We start from the raw sequence: 13,140 nt of genomic DNA on the forward strand, positions 1-13,140 counted from the left end.
GTACCACATTTGCTCAAAACAGAAAAGTCAAACCTGTTGACAGGAGATTATTACAGCAGCAGTTTCCTTTTTTTTGATATGCTGTAACCTACAGTAGCCAAAATATGACCTATTGTAGTGAGAAGCAGTCTTTTAAATGTAAGATATAAAGAAATCACAAGCCTGAAAACTACACACAGACCATGTCAGAATGATCCAGGTAACTCAGGCACCTCTGAAAATGCTGTAATATCTTGGCACAAATGATTTCAAAACTTCAAGTATCTCAAAGGTTGTTCCTCACAGTTAACCTCTACTTGCAAATGATTCCTGTAATAATTTAATTGGCGATTCATCTTTATATTAATATATAAATGTAAGGTTGCATAGATCACATATAAAATGTTCCAGAGAGAAACACAGAACACCTGCAAACAGAATATATCCACCTAAAACAGCTTAAGCTGTTCCAGACAGACAGATTTAAGTAGGCAATATTTCATTAGCCCTCACTGTTGAAGCCACACAGTCAGGAGTAAAATTAGTACAAGGAAAGAGATTCATTAGATTTAGATTTATATCATTCATAGAGTAAAATATCTTTCCATTATTAATGAAATTTTTATCAGCTCAATAAAATATTAAAAATTTTATCACTTCATATCTTGAGAATTGATGGTGTGGATTTAATGCCTGACATATCTAATGCATTTTAATTTTAATTTAATAAATACTCCCTCCTAACTTCAGGTTTGTATTGCACACATTTACTGAAATAATTTCAGTCAGGCAACAGAGGTGTGAAGCACCATAATCCAAACTAGTGTTGGTCTCTGGGATCTCTTCCAACAAGCCAACACACCTGGAAATGAGTGACACAATCTCCTTGAGATGCAGATGGCATCTGCACCCAGCTTTTGCCACTGAGTGCTGTGTCAGCACCCTGACCTACAGAACATGACTCACCACAACTTTGAATCTGTGCTTTTGTACCCCTGTCTAGACCCAGAGTGCCATGACTCACTTTGGCATCTCCCTGCTCTGTGCCAGTGCTGTGCCGCTTCGCACGGACGGTCCTGAGCCTGGGCCGTGGAGCACCACCAAACACACACATTCCCAAATCTCTCTGTGCAGCCTCCATGATCTTCTCCCTACGAGGCCCCATGTCATGTTCAGTGATATCAGAAACCAGCTCATCTCGGTGCAATGAACATTTCTAATGGAAATCATTAGACAGCTCCCATGCCATTAGGGAATTAAACAGATTGGCCGCTGGCAGCTCACACTGCCTATCACTTTCAAGTGATATTGCAAATGTCTCCTTGGTATTTTTACATTCTGAACTTGCAAATCAGCTTCCACATTTCATGGTGAAATTCTTCAATATGGTACTTTTCTCATTTACATAGCACCAGATAACATGTGCATCCATCTCATTTTTCTTCGGTACTCCCACACCATTTGCTACGAACAGCATAAGTTATAAAGAAATGCAGCAAGTCACTTATTTTTGTAAAACAAGTACCTCTACCAAGCAAGAAAAGAGAAAGAAACCCTTAAAAAATGAACAATTTTTCACTTCCTGTTCTTGTTTTAAGTAAGTTGCAAATGCTATGCATCTGTGAAGCCGCAAGTCACAACATGAATCACTGCTGGACTAAAGTAACTTTTAGAGATAGCAAATAATACAATGCTATTACTCACCTTTCCTATCTTTATGCAGGAATTAATAGTATCTAAGAAATCAGCTTTTTTTTCATTTATAGGCACTTCTGTTAGTTCCTTTTCTATTAGTTCACCTATTTGATAGCCCATCATTGTTTCAAAAGCAGGATTGACGTACTGTGAAATAAAAGAAACAAAACAATATATTGAATATATATTGAATACCAATTCAATAGTGTACTTAAAGCACAACAGAATCCCTTGTTTCGTTTGCTTAACCACATCTCTTTCCTACCCTGAAATGAATGTCTGCATGTACTATTTCTGAGAGAGATGCTCACATATTCTACTCTGTGAAGCAAAGCAGGAATTTCCATTCCATTCAATAGTTGTGCAGAGTGAGCACATGTCAGCTAAGAGAGGGAAATTATGTGAACATCTGAGTATCACATATCCAGAGTTTAGACAGACAAAATAATTCCTGAAAAATGGGCTCTGTCAGTTCCCAAACCAATAAACCTCAAACCTACCTCAGTGTTCCTAAAAATCACAGGCTGGATGGTGAAATACCATAGGAATATTATCCATATCTATTGGCAAATTCATCATCTTACTCTGTGTAAGGGCTAACCATCACTGTTCTCCTGTCCAGGCAAAGCCCAGCCAAGCAGAGTGGAAGAAGTGGGATTTAACAAAGCAGGCTTCTCCCTGAAGTGAATGTTGCATTTCTCTGCAGTTTTTGGCCCTTGCCCAATAAAGCTGAAGAGTTTATTTTTATTTACAGCCCTCTCACTTGCTGAGTGACAGGCATAGTCCTGCCAAAGCAGCATCTGAATGCCTTTACAACTCACAATGTTTTAGTATGAGAGAAAGGAAAAGGTGCCACTGTATTTCTAATGGTTCTCCACTCAAAGCTCCTTCCCAAAGGAACACCTTCCTTCCTCTCCCTGTGCAAAAGCTGTGCCTGCTGGAGCTCCAGGACTTCTGCAAGCGTACACTCTCTCATACTCTAGGGCTGTCAGCAGAGGCACAAAATTTGGTCTCAAAAGAGTGTGTTTAAAACAACTTCAGGATGTGTTCTGTTATTTTTGTAAAAGGGATGAAGAAGGCACATCCTTCAATGAAATTGCCATTGTCAAATTTGGCTCAAGCAGGTAGAATTTGTATGCATGTTATAATTCCCAGAGGGTTAGACTCAAGCTCTTTACTGATAATAAAATCATTCATCACTGCTTCATAGCTAGGGATGGAACTAACTCCATTAAAAAGATGATGGTTTTCAGAACTGCAAAACTAAGCACAATTTCTTTTCCATGTTTTAAAGAAATTTCTAAGAGAGGATTACATTCAAAAACAGTTGACCCAAAAACTCTGATACATCAAACAGTATCAGATTTTAGAAAAATAAAGTATAATTATTTGAACAGAACATCCATTAGATTTTAAAGAGCATCATATTAACACACAGTATTTTTGGAAAAGGGTGCACAAAAGCCAGTGACCACATTCATTCTTGATATAGAGAAGGAATGAATAATAGAGATAAAGAATCAATATAAAAAATAAACAAGAGAATAAATCTTTATTCATTCAGAAACAACAATCTCCCTTAAAATTTATTTGATTTATGCCAGACACTTTAAATAGAGCAAATTCTACTCTACTCAGTTAAACTCACTTCAATTTTTTAGAACCATTAAGTTGGATTAGATTTTTGTACTGTAAGAAAGAGTAAGTGTAATCATAGATGAACTAAAATACAGAGCAATTTTCTTATGACTGGAACAAACCTGTATTACATGGTCTTCACTTGTGATCTCAATGGCTTCTTGACTTTTCTCTAATGCTGTAAATAATGAATTACATGCCCTGGAGGAAAAAGAAAAAGGCATCCAAAAAATGTTATCCACTTAATTCTTCTAATATATGATAAAATATTACAACTCCATACTGAATAATGTTGTAGTTTAACAATTAATGTATTTACTTCAGGTAACTGACATTCTATAATTAAGTACTGCACATTAAAATAAATACTTTATTAAGGATCTGGCTAAATTGGAAACTCTTTGTTGATAATACTTTTTGGTAAAATTACCTTAGTTTGAATTGTGCCTGCACCTGTCCAAATTCCAGCTGAATCAATTCATTGTAACAGGCCATTCTACTAGAATTTTCTACATATCTCTGCAGAGAAAAGGTTAGAAATATTTCATTAATACACATTCCCATCTGCAAGGATTTGAAGCTCTGATTTCTTTTGCTTGCTAAAGAACCAGGAAAGGAGTAGATATGCCAAAAATGAACAAGCTGAGACACGAGCAATGAGAGAAGATTATTTTTTCTAGCAAACCAAAAGTTACTGCATTTTGAAAAGGTGACAGATCCTCATGGCAATGAGGTTCAACCAACCTGTTTATTCTCTGTGATTGTCAGCAGGATCAATGTATTTTTAAAAAATTTACTTTCAGCTTTCATGATACTTATTAAAAATAACAGTGAAAAAAATTGTTTGGTCTCAAGTAGTTAAAATTTTAAATTATTATGAGTTTCCAACTGCTAATATGCCAAATTGTCTATATAGATGAAAATAAAATTTCCTGTGAAATATACCCTTGTTGACCTTGGGGCTTTTATAGCAATGATCTCAGTATCTTTCACTTTTTAAAAAACATCTGATATTTACAATGTATGAGCCTGAATGTTAAATCTTTGTTCACACTAAACTCTCACAGACATGGACAGTTTGGGCAGGAGGATTGATTATCACAGGTAAACCACCACACTCAAAGCTGCTAAACAAATTTTTCTATGCTTTGCCATTAGCCCCATCTCCAAGACTCTGATCCATAAATAATTCAGAACCTGTGTCGAATTACTTATGTGCCCACTGGAAAGACTCTGTTCATATAAATGCCATTATCTTCAGGCAGTAGCATTTCCTGGATTGGGCCTTCACTAGAAAAAAGAAGATGGGTGCAAATGGAATGTGATGGGACAGCAAAAATCCGGTGAGCACGCAACCAAATATTTGGAATCGCGCTGTAAATCAGGCCCATTCTTGTTCCATTGTCAGCTGAAGGCAGTAAGGTACTCACTTAACTGATGCACTAATAAGCACCTTTTCTGCTCAGCTGGAATAGTTGCCAAGAAACAGATTCAATGCACTGCTTCTCAGGTGCCTCCAAACAATAGCTAATAGCACTTGACAGTGTGTGAAGCCTGTTTACAATGGGAATTGGCATTTGATAGAAGAAATTTCCAACAGCACATTCTGTTGTTCATTGCAAGCTGCTCCCTGGCTCTGCCACAGCCACTAATCAATTTGTCAATGTCAACTTTTCAAGGAAAGGATCATGTATTTAATCTGAAATAAACATATGAAGTAGAGAAGTCTCAGACCCAGTTCTTATATCCCAGAGAGTGTCATGTCAATATTCGGAATTGGGACATAGAAGAATGAGCAGCACGAAGAAGATCTGCAGGCTGGATCACTGACACAAGTGGTGACAGACAGCCAAACTTCTGGAGAGCTCCTTGCATGACAATCTTGAAATGAAAGAGCAAGCCAGCCAAGTATAGCACATACCCTTGTGAAGCCAGCAGAGATCAGGGGCAATATTGATGACTCTTCACGATCAGTGTGCCTTTGAAGCAAGGAGGAAAAATCAGAGATTATTTGTGTAATTAACTCAGAACAAATTTCACAATCCATTCATCTACTTGTACCCCAAATGTTACACTGAGGCTAATACTGCTAGTTCCTTACAGGATATAGGAATAAAACATTTTTTTGGGGTTTTTTATAAGCTTTCATCTTTGGCATGGATAAGCCAAAATGTTAATTTCCTTCATGCATGTAATGAGCTGCTTACATCAATAAAACTCTAATGCTTCAAGGAAATCAATTAATGAGCTAGATCACTGGACTTACTCTGTACTGGATCCTTGTTGTTTACACTGGTATTAGTCAGAAATGCACCTGAAAGTCTGCACAGCCAAAGTTTGAAGAAATTACTTGTTATCTGAATGTACCAGATCTTAGACGGGCAATTCAAGGTACCTGAATAAAGATGTATTTTCTAGTGTTGCCTACCCACTGCCTTCTAGTAAGTCACATTTGGGACACATTCCCAAATCAAGTATTTGAATAATTTGGCTATACTAACAAAAAAACATTTCCTGTCCCAATTCTATGGTCAAGGATAGCAAAAGCTCTGTTAACTCACGGTACAGCACATTATTATTAGCATAGTAGGAACTTCTAATTCAGGTTTTTTAATGTATGTTTACTTTTATAATGGTAAGATTTACAGTTTTGATCATGGGTGAAAGTAAAGAAATGAGAATTTACCTTTGTACTACACAAATAATGACTGTATTTTCTGAGGCTTTTGTTGTTCTGATAGACCTTTAAATAAAAAGCAAACCATTTACATTATCTTTAAGTTCACATTTCAGAAAACATAACTTTACAGAACCTACAGACAGCACTTTTCTTAAAATATCTCTTTTAAATCATTTAACAACAAAACAAAAGTCAAATCCCAAGCCTGCTGCTAAGAAAGGAGAATAAATTATATCTGAGACTCCATGAGCATAGATTAATCTGCAACTCAAATACTCTCAGTGGGGGAATAGCAAAAAATATCCTCTCTGAAACAGCATATAATGGACTTGTTTGAAGGGCTTGGCCTCACTCATTTAAGGTGCATTTTACTGAATTCTGAGACAGATTGGTAAAAATGGAACAAGGGGAACAGCACTACTACCTAATCTTGGCCTGACAAAGATCTTATCTACTTCCCCCAGTTCAGCAAGAAGAGCCTTTGCCCCACAACAGTCCCCCAGGCACACACTCCGACCCTTATTCAGTCTAGACACATTCCCAAGGGCAATTTCACTGCAAAGGCACTGGAGCAAGGCACTGCTGCCTGTCTAGTCTCTGTGAAGAGACTCACAAAGGCAAATCCTTCCTTTTTTCATACTTTACAGAAGTTTCTAAAATTATTTTTGGAATCTGTTTGCAATTTTGCTCTTCACAACATATTTTTAAATGTTGTAGATATGGAAACGTGCACACCAAACACTGCCTGTTTGCACTGGGAGTTATTCAACAGGAAGTGACATTGCAAAAAAAATAGAATATTAATAAAGCAAATTAATTAATTAAGGTGCTTGGTGGCACATGCTATATTTGCAGTTGATTTAGTGTGCAAACAAGGAACCAGGTATTTTAAAAAAAACTCCAATCAAACACCAAAAGAAAATCAAAAAAATATCCAACAGTTCACCATGGCAACAAATTTGTATACTGTGGCTTCAAGCCAGATGGAGCTTCAGAGACCCTAAGACACAACCAAAAATGCTGCAGCTATCAGATGTAAAGAACTGAAGTAACAGTATTTGATGCTGTGCACACCTGTCTAAAACCAAAAAATGCTGCATTGAGTTTATAGAAATGTCACATAAAAGCGAAAGAACTTTGATGAAGTGTTAACTACATTGTTAAGTATTAATTACACTGAAACGGTGCTTACCTGCATAATGCTTCTGCATCGAAGTATCTGGAATGTCTATGGTCAATAATGATAATGTCATGGTGCTTATCTAGAAAACATTCTAGTGCAGACTGAGGTGTCCTGGCAATATTACATCGAAATCCAGCCTTGTCACACGCCCAGCGGAACCCGTTACTCTGCTCGTCTTCCTCAGCAAACACTAAAAGTACCTGAGGTGAAGACAGGCAGTGGATCATCACAAACAGATCTTACAGTTGACACTGTGACTTTTCCCTGTTCTTAACATGTTAGAGCCATTGTTGAGGTTTAATCCATTGTTTTTAAAAGAATTGCTTTCTATAGATGACTGGGTTTTTTTATAGCTGTCTGTCTACAGTGGTGTTTCAAGTGGGTGAAACAGTCTGCCAAAGCCATGTAATCCACATGGGAAGAACAAGTTTTGGAATTCTCTTATCATTATCTACAAAGAGAGGCTTAGGCAACCAGCTGAGACAAGATGCTTGTGTTTCAGACAGTGTACATGACCAACAGTAAGTGCACTTCTCTGCAACCTGTCTCACATGCAACCTTTTTCTTGGGGTTTATTTTTCTTGCCAGGATCATATTCCAGAAAAGGAGGGGAAAAAACCAAAAAAACCCATGGCTCATCTCGTGTGAATCAGTATTTAATGCTGCTTCAATGGCATGACAAAAAGTCTGCTTTCCTTTCTGTCTCATCCTAATTCCTCAAAGTACTGCCCACTCTGTGGGGATTCTGGAAATTCTGAACAGGCTGGTCAAAAGGAGCTCATGCCAGACTGAAATCATAAGCAGTGCCACTGTATATGGAGTATGTCCCCGTATGACTCCTACACAAAGCCTGCCATGGGATTTATATCACAGAAGGAGATTATCATAGCTGAAATCCAGAACTGGAGGTCAGACCTGTGAGCCACTATTTGCTCTGTCCTAACTTGCCATGTAATTGCTAGTAACTAATCTCTCTAAGCCTTTTTAAAATCAACACAATGCCTATAGACTAAAGTATGATAAGGCCCAGTTCCTTTAAAATGTATTTCCAATTCTCAGATTTAATACAGTACAGAAGATTAACAAAGTCTGTTAAGGAAGACTCACTGATATGATTGTGCTTTGCATCAGGATAATGCTTTGCAGAAGAAAACTTCTCTTGCCTGAAAGAATGCAGCATGGCAGACTGTAGATCTATGTTGTGTTGATTTTGGGGATGACTCAGCACATGTAGCCTTTTGGGAAAGATGGGTAATTAAGCCAGCATTTGGTCTATTGTCCCAAGACACCAATATTTCACTATGGTTGAATCAAACCAAACTCAGATATGTTTTGATCAGGCAAAGGGAAACATGTGTAACTCACATCACATCCCACTGCTGTTTATCTTCTGTGTGATTTTAGGAATTCCAGTGCTGTTACACTTTGGACCAGGCTGGTGAAATGTCTAACAGTAAATCTTAACATTTCCATGTACTGCATGTTTTTGTAAGAATGAAGGATTTTGCACACATTCAGTTCAGGTTCCTTTCAATAGCAGCCTGCAAAACTGTTTGCAAAAACATGTCATAGTTTGGGCCATGTTTAGTGAAGTTAATCTATACACTCCTTAAGAGGGGAAGAATGGGTTTCAGCAATGGCACAGAAAGTCAGCAGATCTGAGTAGTATGATTGACTGGCAAAAATGTGATGTTCCCTACCTTCTCCTTCCCTCACACCTGCCAGCTATATTACCAGGATGAATCAGTAGCATTTCAGAGTGGTCTATGACTGGACAGAAGTAATGCAATCATTAAAAACAATACAGGTGGCAGAAATACTTAAGGACTATTCTGATTTTGGGAAACAGCTCAATGAGCATGTCCTAAGATCTGATTTTTGATGATATTACTGCTCTGACTCTGTTCAAGAAGATGTTAAACTGCAGTTCTTAAGACATTTTTTAGGTCCACATTGCCTCTACTGAGGAGTTTTGCAATTACTGACTGAGGAACATCTTGGATGATTAATTGTTAAGTATGCCTTGGGATATGGGAGAATTTCCAAAGGAAGTCCAAAGCAATCATATATCTCCAAACCTCATGTCCATCCCCAGCAAAGTAAGGGGACAAACGACATAAAGTCTTTATTAATGAAGGGATAAAAAAGGATTAATTATTATCAGTCAAAGATGAATAATAAAAAAATATATATTTTGCCAAGATCACTTCATATATTTTGTAATAATGTTGCAACTTTGGTTGGCTTGGTATCAGTTTGATGAAGTTTTGGTTAAGAATTTGGCTACCATAAAATAAAAAACGAGGCACAAACTAAATTAATTACAAGGTAACTGATAGCAGAAAAAAACAGCTCCATTTTTATGAGCTGAGATATGGTTGGAGAAAACAGGTAGGGTTTTTAGGATATCACATAGATAGAATGTCATGATAAAAATCTGTTATGTGCACGTTATCTCTTGAGCAAAATACTTTGTGAAGATTTCTATAATCCAAAAAATTCCAGTCATAAATTTTAAGCTAACATCTGTGATATTTTAGAAATCAAGACTTCAGTTTGAACTGCTGTGTTACCTGAAGTTGATCTTGATGAAGTCTCATAGGGCCAAACTGCACATCTGTTACTGGTGCCTAGAAGAAATAAGATGGCAACTTATTAATGAATAATACCTAAGGAAGAAGAAAAATGATCTCTCTTATCTACTCTTGTCTGGGGGATATATAGCTATCATTACGAGGCTGTGTCTTCATGTAAGACATCTCTGAACTGAAACATTAAAAGAAAAGGGCTGTTGAGAACAAAGGTGGCATTTTTACATTGTTCTTTTTTCAAAATTAAAACCCCACTTGAAGATGAGATTTATTGCTTTGCAACCTATAATTTTTCCAGTAAGTAGTTTTAAAGAATCATCAGCACATCCCACAGAAAAATCTTTTAGAATTGCATGCTCCACTCTTTCTATGACCTTAATGCTCCATTGCTCAGCCCTAAGAGCATGTCATTTGTGATTTTATTTATTTATCAATTTGGAAGTCATCACTGCAACATTAAATGAGGAACAAACATGAGTCAAGAAAAAATGGCAACATAATGCCTACAAAAGCATGCCAGAAGCCAGTGTTTGCCTGTCTTGCTTAAGTGGGCCTTTAAGACCTGATGTTAAAATTACATGGAGGGGTTTCAGATTTACTCAGTCATTCTGGTCAGATAGGCTTGGTTTAGACTTTAGTAGACTGTGGATTAGGCTCTAGTAATTTCTTTTTTTCTGATTTTGAGACCAAAAATGTCTCTTTAGTTGGAAAACTCAAGCTGCTTTACTCTCCCGTGTGGTACATCATCCAATTATTCAAAGTCTGCACTACAAAACAGCAAAGACTTTTGCTGATAATACACATTGCAGGAGAGAATCCAAGTCTTTACACCACTGTTACTGATTTTGCAGCACTAACAGTAGTAACAACTGAATCAGAAAGATCGGCAGAAATGCCTGAAGGACATGGAGAGAGCATGTCAATTGAGTAAAAGATACCTAAAAGATATCTTTTTTCAGTTACTTCTCTGTCCAGAACTGTACTTCAAATCAAAAGCCTGGACTTCCTGTACACTCTACCTGCCAGCATAAAACAGTGAGTGTTCTGTGTCACCAGGCAATGGCCTGAGCTGGAAGGTTCAGATCCAGAGCTGAACTTCACTGGCATCTGGGGGGATGCAAAACCCCACCTACCACACCAGTGGGTACCCTTGGACTATCAGTCCCAGCCCAAGGGGAATTTTAAAATGAGATAAACACAGTATTGCCAGTTACTGCTTTTCAGATGCTTCTCTCTTTAAAGTTTGTGAATGAATAATCATCATGTTGAAGGAACTGAGCCTGAAAAACATTTTTCCGACAGAAATCTGTGGCTATTGTTGCAATGAAAATACCTGTCTATGCACCATTTGTGCCTAAGTCACAAGAAGTGACTGATGAGATAACCTGTCTCATTACACATTAACTTGCAGTCCTGAGTAGAATCAAAGCTTTGGTCTGCATCTCAGCTGGAAAATTTTGGTGAACTCCAGTTAATTCTTAATCCTGTTGAAATCTGTTTGAATAACTTGATTAATCATTTAAACTTTTTGTGTGCTGCAGGTAGCACTGAGAAGTAACATGCTGATTAAATATTGTGTCAAAAACCAAGGCTTCAGCAAGGATTAGCAGAAACTCTCAACTATAGCTGAACAAAATGAGCTTTAAAAACACCTCTAATGCTGCAAGCTTATAACAAAACCAAATGCAGTCAAAGCTCACACATATAGTAGCTGCACAAACACATCTTTATTCACTCACACCTTCTTCTACTTCTTCCTTGGAATTTCTTTCCTAGTTGAAAATCTCGAGTACATTTTCAGATTGGCAGACACAACTTAGGCATGTGACAGCCTTCCAGGCAGGCACAGATTGGGAAGAGTGTCTGAGAAGACAGAGGTAGGACTAGTTGTATGTTCCTGGAACTGACTGTGATAGAGCTGGGTCTGTTGCCAAAGAGCTGCTGACGCAAAGCCCGTAAGTGCAGCGCGTGTGACTGCGGCTCTTCAAATGCACACACAGCAGCTGCACCCATTTTACATTTTCTGACCCCTGAACTACTGCTGGGAGCACTTATTTCACCTCAAATTTGACTTTCTTATTTGAACACTGTATTTTCTGTCCTGTGGAACTAGCCCTGGCCCTGGCACAACATGGGATTCATTCCAAGGCAATAGCATAAGCCATAAGTGATTGACAGCTGTCAATGTCAATGTCATCCACTGACTGCTGTGAACAGCTCAGCACTCGCCAGAAATCATCTCTGTGCTGTAGATGCTGCATTGTAAACATTGAAATTGCTGTAAGAAATAGTCCATGCTTCCAATGCCCTGAAAAAGTGAATGTTGGGTAAATAAAAACAAGAGAAATAAGCTTTAAAAACACAGACCTACACAACTGTGACTGATCTGATTAAAGTACAACAAACTCAGCGCTGACCTGATGTAACCTGGTAAAATACTTCTTTCTGTCAGGCATTCTTCATATTTTACCAGAACAGAATCATCACTGCTGGATAGTCTTTTCTTTCTTCCTACAGCTAGAAAAACTTCAGATGAACTTTCTCATTAATTTATTCAGATGAATAAATGTGGAAAAGAATAAAGGGTGGACATAAAGCCAACTTGATTCACATGCTCCCTTTGGTGACCTTTGCCTGGCTGGTGACAGGGACAGATCTATACAGCCTGTAGGTCTCCTACTTGCCAGAAGTGGTGTGTCCTGGCTTTCTCCAAAATATCTCTTACCATTACCCATTGGAGAGGAGAGCCCACCTAGAATTTTGGGCAGAATCAGCTCCCAAAAAGTCCTTTGGCTATTAACTTCCATGCAATACTCCTGCTATGGAGGTGCAAATGCATTCCTTCTGGAGGCTGATTTTCTTAAGACACCTCTTTGAAGTTTTTGTGGGATGTTTTAAAGCAGAGCCCCGTGGAGCCCAAGGCAACACTTGGCAGAGGAGCTGCTGCAGCACTGCTCACCCATGAGAGGGGCCGGTGGGGAGCTGCTGGTGGCCGGGGGAGCAGGAACCCTCCCCTGACATCCACAGTGCTCCAGCCCTTCCTTTCTGCCACAGCAGGAGCTGTGCTGGTGACAGGAGGGACTCCTACTCTGACCCTTCCATGGCAGCCCTCATGACAGCTCCTCTCCTTGAAGGGCAGCTGGCAGCACTTCTGCTCCTGCTGCTCTTCTTGCCTTTTCCAGGTGAGCACAGCTGCTTTTTCCTGCAGCTCACTTGAACACAGAGGTGCCATGAACTTTTGCTGAATGGATTGCAGATGGAAGCTGCTGCTGCAGGGCAACATCTGCGTTCAGTGGGCAGACAGTCAGAATCTCTGACTCATTGTAATATATGACAAATAACTACAGTGATTAAACATAAGACTTCGCTGCTGG

General features: G+C 38.5%; 1 protein-coding gene across 9 annotated transcripts in view; it reads right to left on the bottom strand.

The window, feature by feature from the left end:
• Positions 1-13,140, bottom strand: part of PDE8A (phosphodiesterase 8A) — a 115,080-nt gene that overhangs the window by 21,748 nt on the left and 80,192 nt on the right. For all 9 annotated transcript variants that reach the window (XM_086849897.1, XM_086849904.1, XM_086849898.1 and 6 more), the window contains 7 exons: positions 9,749-9,805; positions 7,185-7,375; positions 5,999-6,055; positions 5,234-5,291; positions 3,743-3,831; positions 3,435-3,513; positions 1,684-1,821 (listed from right to left, as the gene is read on the bottom strand). In XM_086849897.1, the coding sequence (XP_086706023.1) occupies positions 1,684-1,821; positions 3,435-3,513; positions 3,743-3,831; positions 5,234-5,291; positions 5,999-6,055; positions 7,185-7,375; positions 9,749-9,805 (669 nt within the window). The remainder of the gene's footprint in view (positions 1-1,683; positions 1,822-3,434; positions 3,514-3,742; positions 3,832-5,233; positions 5,292-5,998; positions 6,056-7,184; positions 7,376-9,748; positions 9,806-13,140) is intronic.

Source organism: Cyanistes caeruleus, chromosome 13 (genome assembly GCF_971803275.1).
Source record: "Cyanistes caeruleus chromosome 13, bCyaCae1.hap1.1, whole genome shotgun sequence".
In the NCBI taxonomy this organism is placed as follows: Eukaryota; Metazoa; Chordata; class Aves; order Passeriformes; family Paridae; genus Cyanistes; species Cyanistes caeruleus.